At 39.3% G+C, this 21,692-nt stretch overlaps 1 protein-coding gene across 1 annotated transcript in view; it reads right to left on the bottom strand.

The window, feature by feature from the left end:
- LOC126481907 (integrin alpha-PS5-like) overlaps positions 1-21,692 on the bottom strand; it is a 553,290-nt gene that overhangs the window by 157,599 nt on the left and 373,999 nt on the right. Inside the window, exon 13 of the mRNA XM_050105865.1 lies at positions 3,909-4,048. Within this exon, the coding sequence (XP_049961822.1) occupies positions 3,909-4,048 (140 nt within the window). The remainder of the gene's footprint in view (positions 1-3,908; positions 4,049-21,692) is intronic.

Below are 21,692 nucleotides of genomic sequence, written 5' to 3' on the forward strand. Positions count from 1 at the left end.
GTAACCATTGATGCCACTTCCTTATACACAAATATCCCACACGTCCAGGGCCTCACTGCGATGGAGCACTTCCTTTCACGCCGATCACCTGCCACCCTACCTAAAACCTCTTTCCTCATTACCTTAGCCAGCTTCATCCTGACCCACAACTTCTTCACTTTTGAAGGCCAGACATACCAACAATTAAAGGGAACAGCCATGGGTATCAGGATAGCCCCATAGTACGCCAACCTATTCATGGGTCGCTTAGATGAAGCCTTCTTGGTTACCCAAGCCTGCCAACCCAAAGTTTGGTACAGATTTATTGATGACATCTTCATGATCTGGACTCACAGTGAAGAAGAACTCCAGATTTTCCTCTCCAACCTCAACTCCTTTGGTTCCATCAGATTCACCTGGTCCTAGTCAAAATCCCATGCCACTTTCCTTGATGTTGACCTCCACCTGTGCAATGGCCAGCTTCACACATCCGTCCACATCAAACCCACCAACAAGCAACAGTACCTCCATTACAACAGGGGAAACTTTATTGACACATTCCTGGGGTCAGATACATCACATGATCACACTGACAGAACCACAGGCACATAGACACAGGCAACAGAGCATGCACAATGTCGGCACTAGTACAGTGTATATCCACCTTTCGCAGCAATGCAGGCTGCTATTCTCCCATGGAGACGATCGTAGAGATGCTGGATGTAGTCCTGTGGAACGGCTTGCCATGCCATTTCCACCTGGCGCCTCAGTTGGACCAGCGTTTGTGCTGGACGTGCAGACCGCGTGAGACGACGCTTCATCCAGTCCCAAACATGCTCAATGGGGGACAGATCCGGAGATCTTGCTGGCCAGGGTAGTTGACGTACACCTTCTAGAGCACGTTGGGTGGCACGGGATACATGCGGACGTGCATTGTCCTGTTGAAACAGCAAGTTCCCTTGCCGGTCAAGGAATGGTAGAACGATGGGTTCGATGACGGTTTGGATGTACTGTGCACTATTCAGTGTCCCCTTGACGATCACCAGTGGTGTACGGCCAGTGTAGGAGATCGGTCCCCACACCATGATGCCGGGTGTTGGCCCTGTGTGCCTTGGTCGTATGCAGTCCTGATTGTGGCGCTCACCTGCACGGCGCCAAACACGCATACGACCATCATTGGCACCAAGGCAGAAGCGACTCTCATCGCTGAAGACGACACGTCTCCATTCGTCCCTCCATTCACGCCTGTCGCGACACCACTGGAGGCGGGCTGCACGATGTTGGGGCGTGAGCGGAAGACGGCCTAACGGTGTGCGGGACCGTAGCCCAGCTTCATGGAGACGGTTGTGAATGGTCTCGCCGATACCCCAGGAGCAACAGTGTCCCTAATTTGCTGGGAAGTGGCGGTGCGGTCCCCTACAGCACTGCGTAGGATGCTACGGTCTTGGCGTGCATCCGTGCATCGCTGCGGTCCGGTCCCAGGTCGACGGGCACGTGCACCTTCCGCCGACCACTGGCGACAACATCGATGTACTGTGGAGACCTCACGCCCCACGTATTGAGCAATTCTTCGGTACGTCCACCCAGCCTCCCGCATGCCCACTATACGCCCTCGCTCAAAGTCCTTCAACTGCATATACGGTTCACGTCCATGCTGTCACGGCATGCTACCAGTGTTAAAGACTGCGATGGAGCTCCGTATGCCACGGCAAACTGGCTGACACTGACGGCGGCAGTGCACAAATGCTGCGCAGCTAGCGCCATTCGACGGCCAACACCGCGGTTCCTGGTGTGTCCGCTGTGCCGTGCGTGTGATCATTGCTTGTACAGCCCTCTCGCAGTGTCCGGAGCAAGTATGGTGGGTCTGACACACCGGTGTCAATGTGTTCTTTTTTCCATTTCCAGGAGTGTGTGTCTATATATATATATATATATATATATATATATATATATATATATATATATATATATATATATATATATATATATATATATATATATATATATAAAAAAAATTAAAATCACTGGTGCCTCAAATGGATCCCTCTTTAATCTTAGTGGTGATAATTTGTTTGGGGTTTGTGGTTTTGGACTGTAACAAATTAAAGCATAATGCTGCAAGATAAGATGGTGCACTGGGCATTAGCAATAGTGCTGTACATGGATGGTTTGTAGTAGTTGAGGTCAAGTGTGTGTGTGCGTGTATGTATATCTGTTGTATTTGGTTTATGTGTACTGTGAGTGATTCTTGCCCATGGGATCAAAGTAATTCAACTCGGATTTTATTTCTGATATGTTTTATTAACTGATGTTTTATGGAGTACAGCTTTTATTAATTATAGGATATACTTTAAAGACATAATTTCAATCAGTCTGTCAGGATAGATGTTTTAAAATTTTTGTTGAGACCTTAAAGGAAATGAAACTGTTTTAATTATTTGAATCCAATTTTAACTATCTGCAGTACATTTATAGGCTGCGTGTATCACTGTTGGGTTAACTACTGTTCACTGTGGTTAAAGGCTATGGGAACATTGTAAGTGGGCAATTACCTTATACCTGTGTTAGTTCCTGGCTGAGATCAGTACTTATGACTGGAAAAAACGTGATGTCTGGCATGGACTACTGACCCAATGGTCCTGCAACCATGAGGCCAGCAGCCCTGTAGCCTGCCAGGAGTACTAGCTTCATCTAATGAATGTTTTTGTTAATAAATGGTATTCAGCTCAGTCTCATCAGTTATTTACCCCAGCCCCCCACTCCCACCATAAAAAATCCTGCACAAAGGTACAGGTGTTTTACAGAACCACTGAAATACAGGTGGAAACATTGAGAAAGTGCCAGGACATGGAAGTTTTCAAGCAAATGATCACATTCAATGAATGCTGGGTTCATCATTGTGACTCAGGAAAAGCATCCTGTATGAAAAACCTCACACCTACGTATTGTGATGTAATATTGCTCATTTTTTGCATTTAAGATTACGAAATCTTACCACTTCCATTTTACTCACCACATCAAGTATCTAGCAAAATATTTCTTCCTGAAACCTGAAAAAATTACTATGTGGACATAATTTGTCATTGATGATGAGGTAGTTGACATAGAAAACTTTATCTATAGACAAGCTGAGGTCTCCCACAATCAATGTTCATGAGCAGTTAGAAATCACAGGAGAAAATGTATAAACTTGTACAGATCTTATGTAAATAATGACTAATAAATCTGCAAAAAGTCAGAAGTCTACCTTTTATTATTTTATTCCTAGAGCAATGAACTCTATAAATGCAGCTCAGAGCAGAAATAATTCACTAGGAAATTCCATATTCCACCAGACAGTGTATCTACTGGAATCTGTGCCTTTTTCTGTTACAGCAATTTTAACTGTGTTTCAGGACAATTGTTTCTGATATCTATTTTACTCAGCTTTGCAATGATACAATCATTAATTATCTTTACTGTGGATGAAGGAACATTTGAAAATACGAGTCACCAATATCACTTTTCTTGCTATTTCAGTTATTGTCTGAAAACAAATTTTGATGCCACAAGCAGGATAAGATATAACTAAGAATTCTAGCAATAAGATTTTATAACATTAATTATGGTAGACTTAATGTACTGTCCTCCCAGCAACCAAGCAAACTCAGATTAATATCTGCTTATCAGTTGAAATAGTTACTGTTTCTTAAGAAGCTTCTCATAACATATCATGGTAAGACATTCTTTAAGGCCAGGCAGAGAGTGAGTGAGTGAGTGTGTGTGTGTGTGTGAGAGAGAGAGAGAGAGAGAGAGAGAGAGAGAGAGAGATTTTTATTAACTGAATAGTTGAAAATGAATTAGATGAATTCAAGCTTTATTGTTAACATTTTTATGATATTACATTTTATAGCTATACTACATTGCATAAGACTAGCTGTGATTTTTACCTTGATAAATATGTCAATGTATGTGTTTTTTGATGAATGTCCTGCAAATTGTAGCTTCTGATTAAATTCATGACTGCTCATTTGCTTATCTACAAATGCTTGATCATATTTTGTATCCACTTTCAGCTTCAAGTTGACTGCTGTATAAAACCACATACAGTGATAAGATTTTTGAAATTCAATCCATAGAGGTATTAATTAAATGCCTTGCAAAATTATATAAGACAGTTATGAAATTTACCTGATATTATTTTGATGTGCTTAAAATTAACATCTTAATATGTAGCATTATCTTTACATTTAACATGTGAAATATATCATTAACATTTCAGACACTCATTTTACATCATTCTTTCTGTGACTGAAGGTCCAAATGTGAGAGAAATTTGAATTCAATGAATTCCCAATAACTTCTCTGTACAGCCATAAGAACACTAAAAAATGTATTATAAAGCATTCAGCTCCACGGCTTTTCCAGGAGGTAGTGAATATCTGCATTATTCCAATCTGTCACTTTATTTGTAATTTATGTTTATTCAAGAAACATGTCATAGGTAACATGTTCAACTTTTAAAGAATATAAGAAGAATTTAAAGAACATAAAAAGGCAGAACAATTTCTACTTATATGCTGCCAGAAGTAAAATAATTTTCTGCAAGGCTGAAAGAAACTCAGAAGGCTACAGTCATTAAATATATCAAGCTTTAGGAAACCAGTATCAGAAGCTAACTATAGATAATTTAGGGAAACTAGAAGAGAAAACATAATGGCACAATATGTACTTGTAAGAAGAAATATCAGTGAAACCTAGGATAATTTTCACAGAGAGATTCTGACTAAAGCTATTGTTCAAAATTTAAGGTTGTTCTTCTCCTGTGTAAAGCCAATTAACTGCTGTGAGGCCCCTATGTAAGGTCAATTCACAGCTGTGGGGTTAACATTAATTTTACTATTTATTTTATAACATCAACCAATTTTGTATTTACAGTTTCATCCTTCTTTTTTTTCTATTTGGTTTGACTGATGATTTGTGTCATGTCACATTTCCTAATAAGAATACAGCTTTATTCACTTTTGAAATTAGTAACCAAGGTACCTTTATCACAATTTGATAATCACATAACAAATGTGCCAGTTGTATTTATACTGAAATAATGCATTGCAAACAACATCATCTACACTATGTATATTGAGTTCATGTTCAAATCACATACAATGCACAGCTATATCATAACTAAATTTTGGGCATTACTGAAGTAGAAGCAGCTCCACTGCAGCTATATGTTAGGCACATAGGCATGCAAGCATGAAGGAGCTGATAGGTACTTTAATGAGTAATCTTATTTGTACACTGCAAGACAGATGGACCGTGCAATTTTGGTGACATTGTGGAAAGGACGTGTAATTATAAGCTGGCCTGCAAACTATTCCACATCATGGAGATCTGCAGTATTGTTATCAACATGCCCAGGATCCTCCTCACTCCAGGTGACGTAGTGCTAGCTCAAGTTCACACTGCTGAAAGGGGTAAACAGTGTCAGAGAAGCAGGACATGGACTTCAAACATGAGCCTCCAGAGGGCATACCCAGGGATATTGTAGAACTCTGACACTGTAACTCAAGGCAAAATAAAATACATTGTATCTTGCAGCTGAGTTTTTGTATACACCCTTGGTCAGCACCACCTCCTCCACAACCTGCCACTCCACCACCCCTACACCACTCCTACACCACAGTCACCCCACTCACTCTGGATTGCAATACAGTGGTGTCAGAAGTACCTGAGGACATTGTCTGGTGTTTGATGCCAGCACAGTTGACATCCACACAGCACAGCTTCATGACCATAGCATGCACTTTCATCAAACAGTGGTGTGTGTGAGTGGAATAGTGGTTTTTGTGGTTGTTATCTCTGTTTTACATACATAAGGCACAGATTCTAACTGTGTGATTGGGAATTATGTTTGTGCAGCCACAGAAAACAGCCAATCCTTTTCAATTCTGTGGTAATACAAATGAATATGATTTATGACCTGTGAAGTGAGGTCAGTGTAACTTGCCAGGGCATTCTCCCAGATATTTACTTAACCACTGATTGCAATTGACAATACAAAATCATGGTAACTTGAGAAGTGTTCAATATCATGTATTAGTGACACCACTATTATAAGAGTACAAACAGACACCTCCATCAAGCAGATGTAACTAATTGTTCACACAAAATTTAATGGCATTTTGTTGTCACTTAATGTGAGCACATTGAAACAAGAATGCTGTCTTATTTATTTTTCAAACAAACTATTATTTCTATTTACTGTAAATGATCTGAGTCTTAATGAATGACCATACAATTTATTTTATTTAAATACTGTTGAAATGTATTATTTAGTGTGGAAAGTGGTGTAGTTGAGTCACATCACAACTGTAGATGTTAAGAATGAAGTATTTTCGTTGGGGACAGCTTTCAGCCAATCTAGAAGCAGGTATGGCAGAACAACACTGGAGTCAAGAGAAGACAGACGTTTGCAGAGGTGTACTCAAGAGAATGATTCAGGTATGTTTGTCCTTGTAAAAGGCAGACCTGACTATCATACAGTGTGTTTTTCGGTCAAACAGGTGGTAGATTCTGGGTGGTGAATGGCCACTACAAGACTTTAAGTTTTGAGACACTTTTATGTTCATTCTGGAAAAAAGCAGATCTGTCTGTGGCAATGTGCATGATTCAGTCATATAAGTGATTGATTCTTGGCAATGAATGGCCACTATGATATTCTTTCTCTGACTGCAATACAGAACTGTGAATTGACAGGTTATGAACTTCTACTTGTTATCTCACATTTGTTAATTTGTAACCATCATGTTGAAATTTAAATTGTTTTGAACTTCTGAATATTTCATGTATTGTGGCCACAAAATGGACTTTGTTTTCCTGCATCTTGGCTGACTGTTTAGCTTGGGGATTCTGCTGTCATTCTTATAATGCTTGCAGTGCAACTTTATTGCATTTGATTATGCTATTTTCTGTCTGCACCATAACTGGATATAAAAGGACCACTTTCCCTTTATCTGAGTTTTACTTTCTTGAATAAATATTATTCAAGATATTATTCTATATCAATTGTAGATGTTTATTAGGGCCCTTTTATTAATGATTCATCTATCTTTTATCTTGTATGTTTTTTTAATTCATTAATTCACAACTCTAGCCAATGCATAGGCTATTTGACTGCAGTATCATATCTTCAGGTTATTGTTTACTGTGAGGTAGCTGCTAGGCATGAAAGGAGACATGCACAGCTTGGCCTATGACATTATCAAACTATTCTTTTCAAACAGAGCCATGCATATCCCAATCACCTAAACCATGAGTAACATCTGGTATATTTGCAATTGGTTTGCTCATGTGGGATGCTGTTTAGAGAGTAACTGCAAAGCAGAAAACCATTAGGTAACAGTGGATTTTCATGAAGTATGCCTCAATTTTCCTCCCCACTTTCCTCTAATTCATAAGTCTGCCCATCCAAAAAAGACAGTCAACAGCCATCTTCCCAGGGAAGTGCATGATCAAACCAGCTGTGGGTAGATCCAATTAAGGAGTAAGTTGCTCATCTAATTCCAATTCTTCCCCCCCCCCCCCCCAGCTGCAAGAACATTACCCAGGTCTGCATTATCTGCTTTCAGATATGCCATTTCATTAACCTATGCTTGAACTGCCTCCCCATTAGTGAAACCCTGTGCTTGAGACACTGCCATTGCACATCCTCAATCTCCATGTGGAGTCTTTGGGTTCAGTAAAGATATTTTTTCTGGTGGGAATGCAGCATTTTAAGCAATGGACAGACATGGCTCAAGTAAGTTATGGTTACTGCGTAATCTTAGGGTTAGACTTTCTGATAATGCTGTATGCCAAAATTGGTATTTAGCAACATGCAACTAAACTTTGAGGGACTACAGTCCAGCTAGGGGAGACAGTCAGCAGTTAAATATGGATGCCAGGTGCATCAATCTTAATGGGTGAACCACTCAAACTCCAGTCAACAAAACTAAGGATTAATTTGGTTTCTGCTGTGCTGCAAGGTACCAGGAAGTTGGTCCGGGTAAATGTATGAGTAGAATGGCCTGTTAATGCATTGTGTGTAGTAGAACCACTGGAAGAAAGTAAAGTATTAACACACATCATGTTGCTTTGTAAGAAGAAGAATAGTATATGTGAGGAAGGAAGTGTATGGCAAATTAGTAGCCATTAATTTAGAAAAAATTGCTGCTGATGGAGTACAGCTCACCAAAGGATAATTTGGAGGTCCAAGATGATGCAGGTAGGAATTTGGAGAGTCTGCAGCAGGGTAGTACATAAACTGACAATAGAACTGCATTGTTTAGGAAGTTGGAGCATCTTAGAGATACGAACAGATTGGAGATGGAGAAATTATAGTCTAAAGATGAGAATTTTTTTTCCTTGAGGACCTTTGCTAGCAATACCTATAACACAACATCATATTCCTACAGGAACTGATTTCTGGTGTATCACAGAACTTACTGTATACTGAGATGTTTGCAACCAGCACTAGAAGAATTTATTTATCAACAGCTAACAGATGCGATAATAGAGGAAAGTAGGGTGTTAGAGGAAAGTACTAGTACATGGAGTGCACCTATGGTAGTTGTGCCAAAAAGTCTCCAGATGAAATCAAAAGATATGGATTCTGTTGTGACTACAGAATCTTCACAACAAAACCATAAACAATCCATATCCAATCGAAAACATTATAGAAATTACCTTATATCTCAGGAACAGGTGCCACCAAATAGGGGAATACCTGGAGGACCATCCAAAAGCAGCATTCTTGGTCTCCTGTGGTGATTTTCAGTATCATAGGATGCTGGTTTTGGTTAAAATATGCTTCATCAATGTTTCACCACTTGCTGGGTGCAGTATTGAGGGGACTGAAATCTCACCTCACCAGTACATGGTATACTTAGATGATACAACAGTTTCTGTGAAGGATACTGCAGAGCATACACAACATTTGCAAGAGGTTTTCAGAAGTTTACAACCAGTGAATTTAACATTAACAATGGAAAACTTTCTATTTTCATTGAAAGAAGTTACATGTTCAGGGAATTTTAGGTCAAGATGGATCCAAGGTTGTTATAGGCAGTATGGAAATTTCCAGTTCCTTGTAATGTACCAAGGAGTTATGGTCTTTTTCTGGGTTACAGAATTATTATAGAAAATTCATAAAAAAAGGTTTATAGATTTAACAGCAGCAATTACACAACTGTCAAAAGGGGACTAGAGCTAAGGAATGTCATGTTCCATCCGAGAAGTTACAAGGAGAATTAACATCTACTTGAGTAATAGCTTTCAAGACTACTAGAAAGTTTATCTTGTCAACCACACTTTTAATGAAGCTATTGGGCATGTTCTCAGTCAGTTAGTAAACAGAGAGGAGCATCCAGTAGCATATGTCTATAGGCAGTTGAACAGCACACGGAGCTACCCCACAACAGAAAAAGAGATGTTTAGTGTGACATATGGAATCACCAATTCCCTTGTTATTTGTATGGAAAAAAGTTTAAAGTGGTAACTGACCATACAGCTCTAGGGATTTTTGAGGAATATGGACCCTTCTAGTAAGCTGACTAAATGAGCATCTGATGTTAGGTGAGTTCAAGTATGAATTCATACACTTGTCTGGTAAGAAACATACATATGTGGACAGTTCAAGCCAGAAAGTAGCATTAATTCAGACACTCGGTCACGACCTATCACAATGGCTAGTAGCACAATGGGCTGACATGGAGTGTAAACAGTATTTGTTTCAGCCATTATTCCCTGCTGGAACAGGTTGTAAAACAATGAGGATGGAGCAGCGGGTAGTAGTGTCAGTGAAATTAAAAGATGAAGCACTGAAATAAGCTCATGATTACATATTGTCAGAGGATGGGGATTGTAGGAAAATGAATAGACAAGTAGCAGAAGATGTGGATACCATGCTTGCAGTAGGTAGATATGAGCCATAAGTTAATACCACTGTAGAAGTTACCAGGAGCAATGGAACTCTTTAAAATTATTGAGCTGGATGTCTTTGGACCATTCAACAGGACTCATGCTGGAAATCAAGTTGTGTTTTCTATTATGGATAAGTTTTTTGGATATATGGAAATGACTGCAATCCCAAACCAACAGGCTGCAATGGTAGCGCAAGCACTGGACAACAGCTGGGTGCTCAAATTTGGAGTGCAGAAACTCTGATCAGTGATCAGGGGACAAATCTAATGCCAGAGCTGTTAAAGCAGCTGTTTAATTTGCTAAAGGTTAGGAAGTTAAGGATAGGGACACTGCACCATCAAGCTCGTGGTAGTATGGAGTGGGTACACTGAATAGCAGGAAGGATGTTGACTAATCATATGAATGTACATCATAATGATTGGGACACATATTTATCCTTCTTTGCAGGCATGCATAATTAAAAAGTCCATTCTCTGACAGGATTATCACCACATGAATTGGTTTATGGGAGTCGCATGCTGACATTTGATAAAATAAAGCCGAGGATTGGCAAGGACAGACACTCTGTCAAGCATTTTGCCAAAACAGTGCGGGAAATTTGGAAGCATATTAAGGGAGCAACCACTGGGCAGATTACCACAATATAAAATCAGTCAGTGGGTAATGTTATCCGAAAGTTACTGACTAGTACAATTATTGTTCACGGTGCAAGTATAAAGTTATTTCAGGGTCCTTCAGATGACCTGATGTGAGTGTAATCATCCTCTGAGGGTAAAGCTGTGGGTAGTAGGAAGAAGAGTAAGCACACAAACCTTATATGACCTGTATAGGAGATTCTGTATGGATTAAGACCAAGGAAGTAGGACAGAGTAGTTTTTATTAGTCTTGGAATGTACATTTTATTTAGAAGCATAAGCGATAAGCATATCAGTTGAGGATGAGGATGGGAGGAAGAATTTTTGTCCATGTTGTATGTAGTGCTCTACTTCTATGTTCATTTGTGTGTAAGTTAGGTATTTTTCTGCATGACAGCAGACCTTTCAAAGGGAGAAGGGGAGTGATGGGAGTTCCTTGTTTCTGAGTTGCTGGAGTTTGAAGTAAAGATGGGGGGTGTCCTTACATACGTAATTTTACACCTCTTCACCAGGTATGGAGTAGGTGTGCTTTGGATGCTACCATTGGAAACTGGAGTACGTTCCACATGGCAAGGGAATGTAGTACCCACAAGCCATCACTGGTCACTGATGCCAATGCTGAACACAGGGGAAATTTGTAATGAGGTGAGGCATGTGGAAGATGTGTTTATGGAATTGTGGAGGGATATGGAAGGAAAAGATAAGCTGAAGGAAACAAGAAATGGGTATGGCAAGACGTACCAGTCATATGAGTACTGCAAGGACAAATGTAGCAGCTAGTGAGAATAGACCACACAAGGTATGGCAACAAAAGCAAAGTTGATAGATGCAGAAGGTGGGTTATTAAAAACAGTTTTTGGGACTGTGGATGGAATAAGGCGACCTTGGTTTGGCACACTACACACTTAATCAGTTTGAAAAAAGGGATACTTAACAACACTTGGGTATTATGAAGGTTAACAGTGGAGGTAATGCACCTGGTATGGGTGGCAGTAAATAGCATAATCCAGGACCTGGAAGCTACTCATGCTCAGAAGGATATTTTGGATAAGACAATGGTGGTTGGAATATTGTGGCAATCTTTAGCTGATAATGCTTGGTACTGCAAATGAGTGAAATAATTATTAATGGGCTGGACTTCAACATAACAGGGCAGGTCTTTTGTCTGCCAGCTTCTATTACAGGTGAAACCGAGCTGAATGTTATGCAGCTATAGTTGTGCTGCCCAGTGGAGCCACTACTGATCCTTCTAGTGAGAAATGAGACCTATCTGAACAAAACATTGAAGGCTAACATAATCCTATCCTTAAACAGGCTAATAGACACGCAATAGGGATGTGTTTGACTGGAGCAAATTTTAGTAGGAAAAGTAGCACAAAATCAAGACCGATAGCATCACAATCACAGGTACAATTTCAGTGTCGACTGTTTTGCATAGCTTTCATCTACCTTAGGTAGAGGGCCACTCCTCTATGTGATCCTCTATCACATCAGATACCAAGTGACTGATTATCCATTCATACATCAGAAGGTACCAGTGGTGCAAGAAGCTTGATACTGTAACAAGAGAGTTGTATTGGTAGGATATAACTAATTGTGATTTGAAAGACAAGGAATTTTGAATGGTATTGAAATAAGCATTGTTACTTAAAGTAAAAGATTCTGTAAGTTCACAATGAGGGGCTATTCATGCAAACAGTTGTTTAATGTTTTGGAGGATTCAAGGTTAAGAGGTAGTTCAAATAGGAATGGAGGTTTTAAGTAGTAGCATAAGGGTGGATGAATGTGTTGATGGGTTGAGAATGTACATGCCCCACCTGGGAAGCTCTGCTGCTTAATGTAATAGGAAAATTGTAAATCAACTACATTTTAATTTTGTGTGTGAAGTCTTCTGTTGCAGACTGGCCATAGATACAGACCAAGGGTCAGAGTATTCCCAAACAGGGGAGGTATGTAATTCTGTTACTACATTTTGAAGGTTACTGATTTAAAACAGCTTCATTGCAGCCATGTGCAAAGCAAGCAGCATGCACAGCAGTGCTCATATATAATTTCACTGCCAAAACTATTTGTACACTACAAGGTGGTAAGGCTATATTGCACAATTGTGATGACATCACAGAAAGGATGTACAACTAGAAGCTGGCCTGTGAAATACTTCCACACCATTCAGACATAGGGGTGCAGATCTGAATGAATCTGGAAGTAATGTATTGCCACAAAATGTGTGCTTTTAACCACTGCAAATACTCTGTAGTTCTAGCACAGTGATGCTGAGTCTCGCAGCACCCTTCACAACATCAGGTCCACATAAATTTCCATCATACTATTTGACAGCCAGCAGTTTCCAATGGTCAGTCAACTCCATCAGACCAGCTCACGGAACTAAGTGGACTTAGAACTACAAAATGGATGAACTGACTGTCAGGCTCCATGGCAACACCAAAATTCTGCCTTGAAGGGAAGCATTTCGAGCCAGGGTGACATAGTCACCATCCTTCTACACCAGTGCAAGCTTCAACCCAAGAGCAATGCACTTCTAGGAGAATTCAGTGGATATATACGTTGATAGCACTGCCCACTCTGGACCACATAGTGCTAACTCAGGCACACATTGCTGAGTGGAGTAAACAATGTCACTAAAGCAGGATGTGGATGTCAAATAGCCGTCCTGCCACTTCAACTTGCTGACATCATCAGCACTGCCGGTGGACCATGCACCTACAGAGATCTCACAGTACTCTGATGTTATAACTCAAGATGAAATAAAATACATTGCATCTTGCAGCACAACTTTCCTAACCACCCCTTGCCAACACCACCCTCTCCACAACCTGCCACTGTCACCCCTGCGTCATTGTGGCCCCACTCACCCCATCTCACTATAGCACTATAACAAATGAGCCTAACCAGACCACAAGTGTGATACTCAAAACAGCCAGTGCAAAAGCCACCACTGTTTTTGTAGAACTACCCAATGCTACTGTTCCGGTAACCTGAAAACCAGTTTATTCACACACACATTTAGCATCTGATCAGCTTAAGTATATTATGAAGTACTTGAAGATTTGCAGTAAGACAAAATGTTTTTGTATCAACTAAATTACTGACATATTAAACTAAAGTAGCATCCTTTACGGTAAGACCACACATAGTGATGATGAACAAAGAGTAAACTGACGTACATCTCTCAGAACTAGAAATTTTATCTTAAAGCGTGCTGAAACTAAATGCAAGCATGCAAAACCTTTCCAACCGTATAGTTGTATTGGGCTATCCACAGTTATCATGAGGCTGCAGAGGTCTATGATATACTAGCACCACCACTCTCTAAGGACAAATATAATGTGACCAAAAGAGAATTGATTAGTCAATTAATCCAGTTATGGATTAAAGAATTATGAAAATGACTACGAACATAACAACTCTTTGACTGTACCACTGCAAATTACTCATACAGCTCTACATATTATTTGAAAATATTGTAAATGCAGTATTGGCTGGTGCTCATTCTCTTTGAAAGAGCTCAGATAAGATGTCAATGTCAATAATTTATAACTGAATTATTCTTAATTGTTTTCTGTGTAACCATAATTTATGTTATACTGTTCAAAACACCAGAAACATAGTAAACATGGTATTTGTACAATTATAAATATAATCCACAAAATACTGTAGCTAACAATAAAGTATATGAAGAGATAAACTCGCCAATTTGTGAATGTACATCTACATCTACACCTACATAGATAGTACAGTGCATAGAGGAGTGTACCCTGTACCAATATTAGTCATTCCCTTTCCTGTTGCACTCGCTAATAGAACAAGGGAAAAACAATTGTCTCCATATGAGCCCTAATTCCTCTGATCTTATCTTCTTGGTCCTTATGCACAATGTAACAGATGTAGAAGTATGAAACTGGAATGTGTTTCCAATAATTACACATCTGTTCTTCCATGTCTGTTCTTTGAAACTGATAAACAATATTTTACTAAAAATAATCTCCATTAATATTTATACATTTCTCTCCCCTTTCCAGCAGGCTATGACTGGAAAAAAAAAAAAAACAGTCAGCAAGCCATCTTCATACATTTTCATATGAACTGAAATGTTGTTCAGCAAGAGTGTGTCCCAGTGAGTGTGTCCCAATGACTCGTACGTTTCCCTGACCCATTTTGCTGTGTGCAATGTGGTGTTACCATCAAGCAATATGACTTTGTATTGCTTTATCCCATATTCTGGTCATTTTTCACATAATGCTCGATTTAAATCAATCATTTGCTGTTGGAAGTGATTTGTGTTAATGGTTTCAACAGGTTTTAGCAGCTCATAATAGATGACACCCTCGGATCCCACCAAATACAGAGCATTGTCTTCTTTCCAAAGTGGTTTGGTCTTCTCAATGGTTTGCCTGGATTCACCCATGATTTATGACACTTAGAATTCTCAAAATATATCTATTTTTCATCACCTATCACTATTTGATGGTGAAACAACTTTCTTTTGTACCTGGCAAGCAGCATTTCACATGTGGTCTTTCAATTTGCTTGCTGTCTTTCATTCAGTTCACACAGAGCCCATTTTCACACTTTCTGCACTTTTCCCATAGATTACAACCAAACAGAAAAGGCTTTCTGCATCACATTCAATTGTTCCATGAGTTCCTGTTGAGTTTGTGTATTACCCATATCCAATAAGGCCTGCAGTTCATTGTCTTCAAACATTTTTGGTGTTTTCCCATGCTTATTATCTTTCACATCAAAACCACCACTTTTGAATTTTTTAAGCAACTCAAAACACTTTGTTTTCCCAAGAGCATGTTTCCCAATAGCTTTCACAAGCATTCAATATGATTCTGCTGCAATTTTCTTCAAATGATAAAAGAAAACCAATGCTGTCCGTAAATTGTAGTTTGTATGCACAAAATTTGACATGTTTATTGGTTTGAAGCAGATACTGATGTATAGAACTTGGGTTACTGTGTGTTAACATTTGTCATCAGCCATTACAGGAAGCAGATGATGCTGCAGATGTGGTCTCACAGGACCTACACTGATGGCTGGCACCATCTATAGGGAAATTTTGGTTTCATACTTCTACACCTGATATGTTGGCAGCAGTAGAATCACTTGGCAGTGAGCTTCAAATGCCGGTTATCTAAATTTTTCTCAATAGAAATTCATCTTCCCTCCAAGTACTCCCATTTGAGTTCCTGAAGCATCTCTGTAACACTTATGTGTTGTTCGAACATACTAGTAACAAATCTAGCAGCCCACCCCTGAATTGCTTTGATGTCTTCCTTCAAACTGACCTGATACAGATTCCAAATACTACGGCAGTACTCAAGAACAGATCACAACAGCATCCTATATACAGTCTCCTTTACAGATGAACCACTCTTTCTCAAAATTCTCTGAATAAACTGAAGTGGACCATTCACCTTCCCTACCAAAGTTCTCATGTGCTCGTTCCATTTCATATTACTTTGCAACATCACATTGAGATATTTAAATGACTTGACTGTTTCGAGCAGTAATGCTGTAACTGAATGTTACAGATTTGTTCTTACTACTCATCCACATTAACTTAACATTTTTTCCACATTTAGAGCTAGCTGTCATTAATCACACCAACTACAAATTTTGTCTATGTCTTCTCATATCTTTCTACAGTCACTCAACTTTGACACCTTACCATACACCACAGCATCATCAGGAAACAACTGCAGATTGCTGCCCGACCCTCTACGCCAAATCATTTATGTACATAGAGCACAATAGTGATCTTATCACGCTTGCCTGGGGCAGTCCTGTTGACACTCTTGTCTCTGATGAACATTCATTATCAAGGATGACATACTGGGTTCTATTACTTAAGAAGTCTTTGAGCCATTCATATACCTGCGAACATATTCCATTTGTTCATACCTTCATTAATACCCTGCAATGGAGCACCTTGTCAAATACTTCCTGGAAATCTAGAAATATGGAATCAGCCTGTTGCCCTTCATACACAGTTCACAGTATATCATGTGCAAAAAGGGCAAACTCAGTTTTGCATGAGCAATGCTCTCTATAAGCATGCCAATTCACCAACATAAGCTTCTCAGTCTCAAAAACATTTATTATATTCAAACTGAGAATATTTTCAAGGATTCTGAAGCAAACTGAAGTTATGGATATTGATCTGTAATTTTTGTGTTTGCTCTGTTAACCTTCTTATATTCTGGAGTCACCCATGCTTTTTTCCAGTTGCTTGAGACTTTGTAGTGGGTGAGACTTTCACTGGGGTTCTATCCAGAGCTGGTGATTTATTAGCTTTCAAATCTTTCAGTTCTTTCTCTACGCCAAGGATGCTTATTACATGTTCTTTGTGTGTGTGTGTGTGGGGGGGGGGGGGGGGGGGTCATGTGTGTAAAATGGCTTGATGTTCAGCTAACTAATTTCATGCACACAAGAAAGTACATGTCATGCACACATCATTGCCAACTCCATCATCTCGGGTTGGAATGCTGGACTTGGCAGTCATGTGTGCACGAGATGCGCTTGCATGTACAAATAGTGTATATCTCTGTTTTACTGATGAAGGCTGTGGCCAAAAGCTTTATGTAAGTGACTTTTAATTGTGTCTATCTGAAACTTAAAGTGCCTTCTGAATGGTAAGTAGCAATCTGCCTTTTCCTCCATTGTCGACATTTGATTACCTCTTTACCTCGAAAATTGTGTAGATGTGCGGACAGATTCCTAGGAGGGGACAGACACAGCGTGGTCCACTGAGCTGCAGGGAAAGAGAGGTATGTCTGAGCTGGTTTGCCCACTGGGCCCACCCAAGGTGGCCCTGTGCTATGCTATGGTGAGGGTTGAGGTAGTTACATCAGTGTGATTGCAGATTTTGGTGCCAGGGGTGTACAGGATGTAGTGGTCACCTGTTGCTGGCCCTTAGAATTCAATGAGTGGAGTGGCTAAAGGAAACAGGTTCATCATTGTGGAAGGATGCTCTGAATGGAGGAGTGAGAGAGGGGTATCAGCAAGACTTGGTTTGGCTACTGGAAGCTCAGAGAAACATCATGTGTATGTGCAACAAAGCTGTTAAAACTGGGCCTGATTACTTTTGGTCTCTCTCATTCATACTACACCAAAATCCTGTCATACTCAAGCTGTTTGATATAACACTGAAAAAATTCACAGAATAAAATTATGTCACAAAATTTTTGGCCCTTAAGAATGAACTACCACTCTGTAAATAACTATGTTATAAGCGATATAGGTATGACTTAAACATCTCAGGTGAAGCACTGGCTTTTGATAAAGTTTAAAACTGCATATATTAATTCTTTCATTCTTCTGATTTAGTTACTGATATTTTCTCTTTTCTTTGAATTTGGTAGTTCTGTGTTGACTTGTAGTTGGCAAGTTCCATTTTCCTAACAAATAAGTCACAAAGTCCAGATATAATTCCAGTTTGGTTTCACAAAGAGTAATCTATGGCATTGGCCCCTTACTTAGCTTTCACTTATTACAAATTTCTTGCCCTCTGCACAATCCCAAGCGACTGGAAAAAGGCCCATGTGACTCCTGTATGTAAGAAGGGTAAAGAATGGACCCATAAAATTATTACAGACTAGTACCCTTAACATCAGTTTGCTGCAGAATTACGGAACATATTCTGAGTCTGAATATCATGAACATCTTAGAGACCTAAAAGCTTATGTCGTTGAATCAGCACAGTTTTGAAAACCATCACACATGTGGAACTGAGCTTGCCCTTTTCTCATACTATATACTGTGAACTATGGAAAAAGGGCAACAGGCAGATTTCATATTTATAGATTTTTGGAAAGCATCTGACATTGTACACTAATGATTGTTAACAAAGGTATGAGCATATGGAATATGTTCACAGGTATGTGAGTGGCTCAAAGAGTTCTTAAATAATAGACCACAGTACGTAGCATTTGACGATGATTGTTCATCAGTGACAGGGGCACCACCAACAGTGTCCTCAGGAAGTGTGATAGGGCCACATTTATTTTCTACATACATAAATTACTTGGTGATGACGCTGGGCATCAATTTGTTGTTGCTTGCTGATGATGCTGTGGTATACAGGAAGGTGTTGAAGGTGAGTGATTGTAGGATGATACAAGATGACTTATACCAAATTTCTAGTTGGTGTGATAAATGGCAGCTGGCCCTAAGCATAGGAAAACATAAGTTGATTCACATGAGTAGGAAAACCAAACCCATAATGTTTGGATACAGCATTAGTAGTGTCCAACTAGACAAATTCACACTGATTAAATAACTGTATTGGAGATGCTGAGTCACAGATAGGCACAACAAAAAGACTCTCACAATTATAGCTTTCAGCCATTAGCGCCTTCGTCAACAACAGACACACATAAGCGTGCATGCGTGTGCCCACACACACGCACGCACGCGCGCGCACACACACACACACACACACACACACACACACACACACACACACACATACGCAACTCACACACACAACTATAGTCTCAGGCAACTGAAACCACACTGCTACATTCCATCCTCGGTTTTCCATTGTTTGATTAAATAACTAGGTGTAATATTGCAAAGTGCTGTGGAGTGGAATAAGTGTTTGAGTACTGTGGTAGGGAAGGTGAATGGTCAACTTCAGTTTATTGGGAGAATTTCAGGAAAGTGTAGTTCATCTGTAAAGGAGGCTACGTATAGGATGCCCGTGTAATCTATTTTTGAATACTGCTTAAGTATTTGGGATATCAACTAGGTTGGATTAAAGGAAGACATTAAAGCAATTCAGAGGCAGGCTGCTAGATTTTATTTTAGGTAAGTTCAAACAACATGCAAGTGTTACAGAGATGCTTCGAGGACTCAATTGGGAGTCCATGGAGGAAAAGTGACATTTTTTGTAGGAACAATATAGAGAAAATTTAGAGAAATAGCATTTGAAGCTGACTGCGGAACAAGACAGATTATGTTGGTGTACTACTATCTTTTTAAATCTTACTGCTAATATTCTGTTGGTTTTGTTGTCCTGAGACAGACAAAGCAGCAGGAATACATTCCAAAATGGTGTCTAACACTGAGGTGCATATAAAACAGAGATGTGCTTAACACATTGTGCCAATTTAATTTAAATCCACCACTGCTTGATAAAAGTGTATGTAAATCATACATAGATGTGAGGTAGTGTGTATTGCATTTCAGTGGTAGTGAAACCAATGTGTAGGATGAACCATGCCCCAGTCAACTCAGCATAGCAACCATCCCTCATAATGAACAGTGTCTCTGTCATTCCACCTGTGATGACTGGCATATTAGGACCGAGGAATTGCATGCACACTTGAATATCAGCTTTAATGCCTTAGAACAGATGCTATGTAACCTTCATTATTGTTAGTACCTGATTTCAAAGATTTTATCCTCATAGAACCTGCAAAATGCTGAACTTAGAGGCTTAGAAGAGGTTAAATAGGACTTTTGCAGAAAAGGTAAGGACTAAAGAGCATTTTTGCAGAAAAAGATGGTTTTTAAATAGATTTTCTGAATTAAAACTAAAGAAAATCAATAATATGAATTTGCATATTTGAGGAAAATACATAACAAATAAAGTCATATACTGCACTTAATGCATGTATCGTGCAATGTCGCTTGGTTTTATAACTCAGTAACGCATCATCATGTTGCTGCATTGGTGACACTTGATTCTAGTTATTTTTGTACTTCAGAAGTTATAAGAAACATGGCCCTCACTGAAATAAAAAATTCTTGCTTCTTTGGGGAAAAACTGAGCCAGCTTTTACTTAAATGCTGTCTGATAATAGAGAGGTATATTAAAGAAACAAATCAGTGACAAGTGACTCTGCTCATTTTTGTAGATATGAGGCAAAGTTGCATGGTGTGTTGACATGTGATGAATAGTATTCTTTAAGTGTAGCTTTGTCATGGCTAAATAGAAATCATCAAAAACTGGTCTGTGCCACCAGTGGATTGGTGAAGGCTCCAGTCTCACAACTGACAGCTGAGTAATTTTTTGCTAAGTCTGTAAAAATAAGTAAAGTATTTTTATGATTCATTTTACATACCAGTCATCTTGCTATTGTTTTTCCCTTGGATGTTCAAATCAAAATTTAAAATTAGTCTACTGACATGCATATGTGATACAATAATTGAAGTTGACATTTCACACGATCACATTCTTGTTTTTTAGTTTCTGTCTGCTTCTTCATGATTGTATGTTTTAACTTTATATATTCCATGATAAAAAGTCACATTTTCTTCAACATATACATTCCCCGGCTCACATTATGAGTATCACCAGGGAAAAGAACAAACAATAAATTCAGCCAGTAATTTCCTGGTTATCACAAAGTGTGTGCAAGATAGGTAACACTGATATTTACAAGTCACCAAAAGAATCATCAAATGGAAATTTGTTAGGACCTGCTGAACCAACACAAAGCTGATGGTGATAATTTTCTGGACACCATCATCATCAGAGATGAGATATGATTCAGAATCCAGATGATTGCTGTGGAGTGTTGAATTGAGAATTCTCCAACAAAGAATAAGTTCAAGGTACAGTCATTTGCAGACAAAGTGATCTGCAATGTCTTCTGGGAGAAGCAGAGACTGTTTCTGTTGAATGTACTGGAGCCTACTGCTCCTCCTACTCCTCCTTTTTCCTGAAACATTTATGCTTATGTAAGTCAATCACAAAGTCTCTTCGAACCTTCTCTTTTCTCCTGCAGCCTATTGTTCATCATTTCCTCCCATTTTAGTCCTTTCCAATTCACATCATCCTTCAGATGGTATTTCTATCATTTCTGTGGTCTATCAATTAGTTTTCTTCCAGATTCTCTCCATTCTAGAGCTCCTGTTGGTAGCCTTTCTTTTCACATTCTTTTCATTTGGCCAAACCATTTCAACCTATTTCTCTCCATAGTTTCTTTTAGGGGATTGATATCAAGCATGTTTTGTATGATTCCATTTCTTATCCCATCCCTTCTCATCTCACTCAGATGATGTTTCACTGTGCAAACCCAGCATGCTACAAGACAACACTGACTACGCTGAAAGCTGACATTTCCAGAGACATATAACAGGAAAGACAAACTTCTGCCTGCA

This window comes from Schistocerca serialis, chromosome 5 (genome assembly GCF_023864345.2).
Source record: "Schistocerca serialis cubense isolate TAMUIC-IGC-003099 chromosome 5, iqSchSeri2.2, whole genome shotgun sequence".
NCBI lineage: Eukaryota > Metazoa > Arthropoda > Insecta > Orthoptera > Acrididae > Schistocerca > Schistocerca serialis.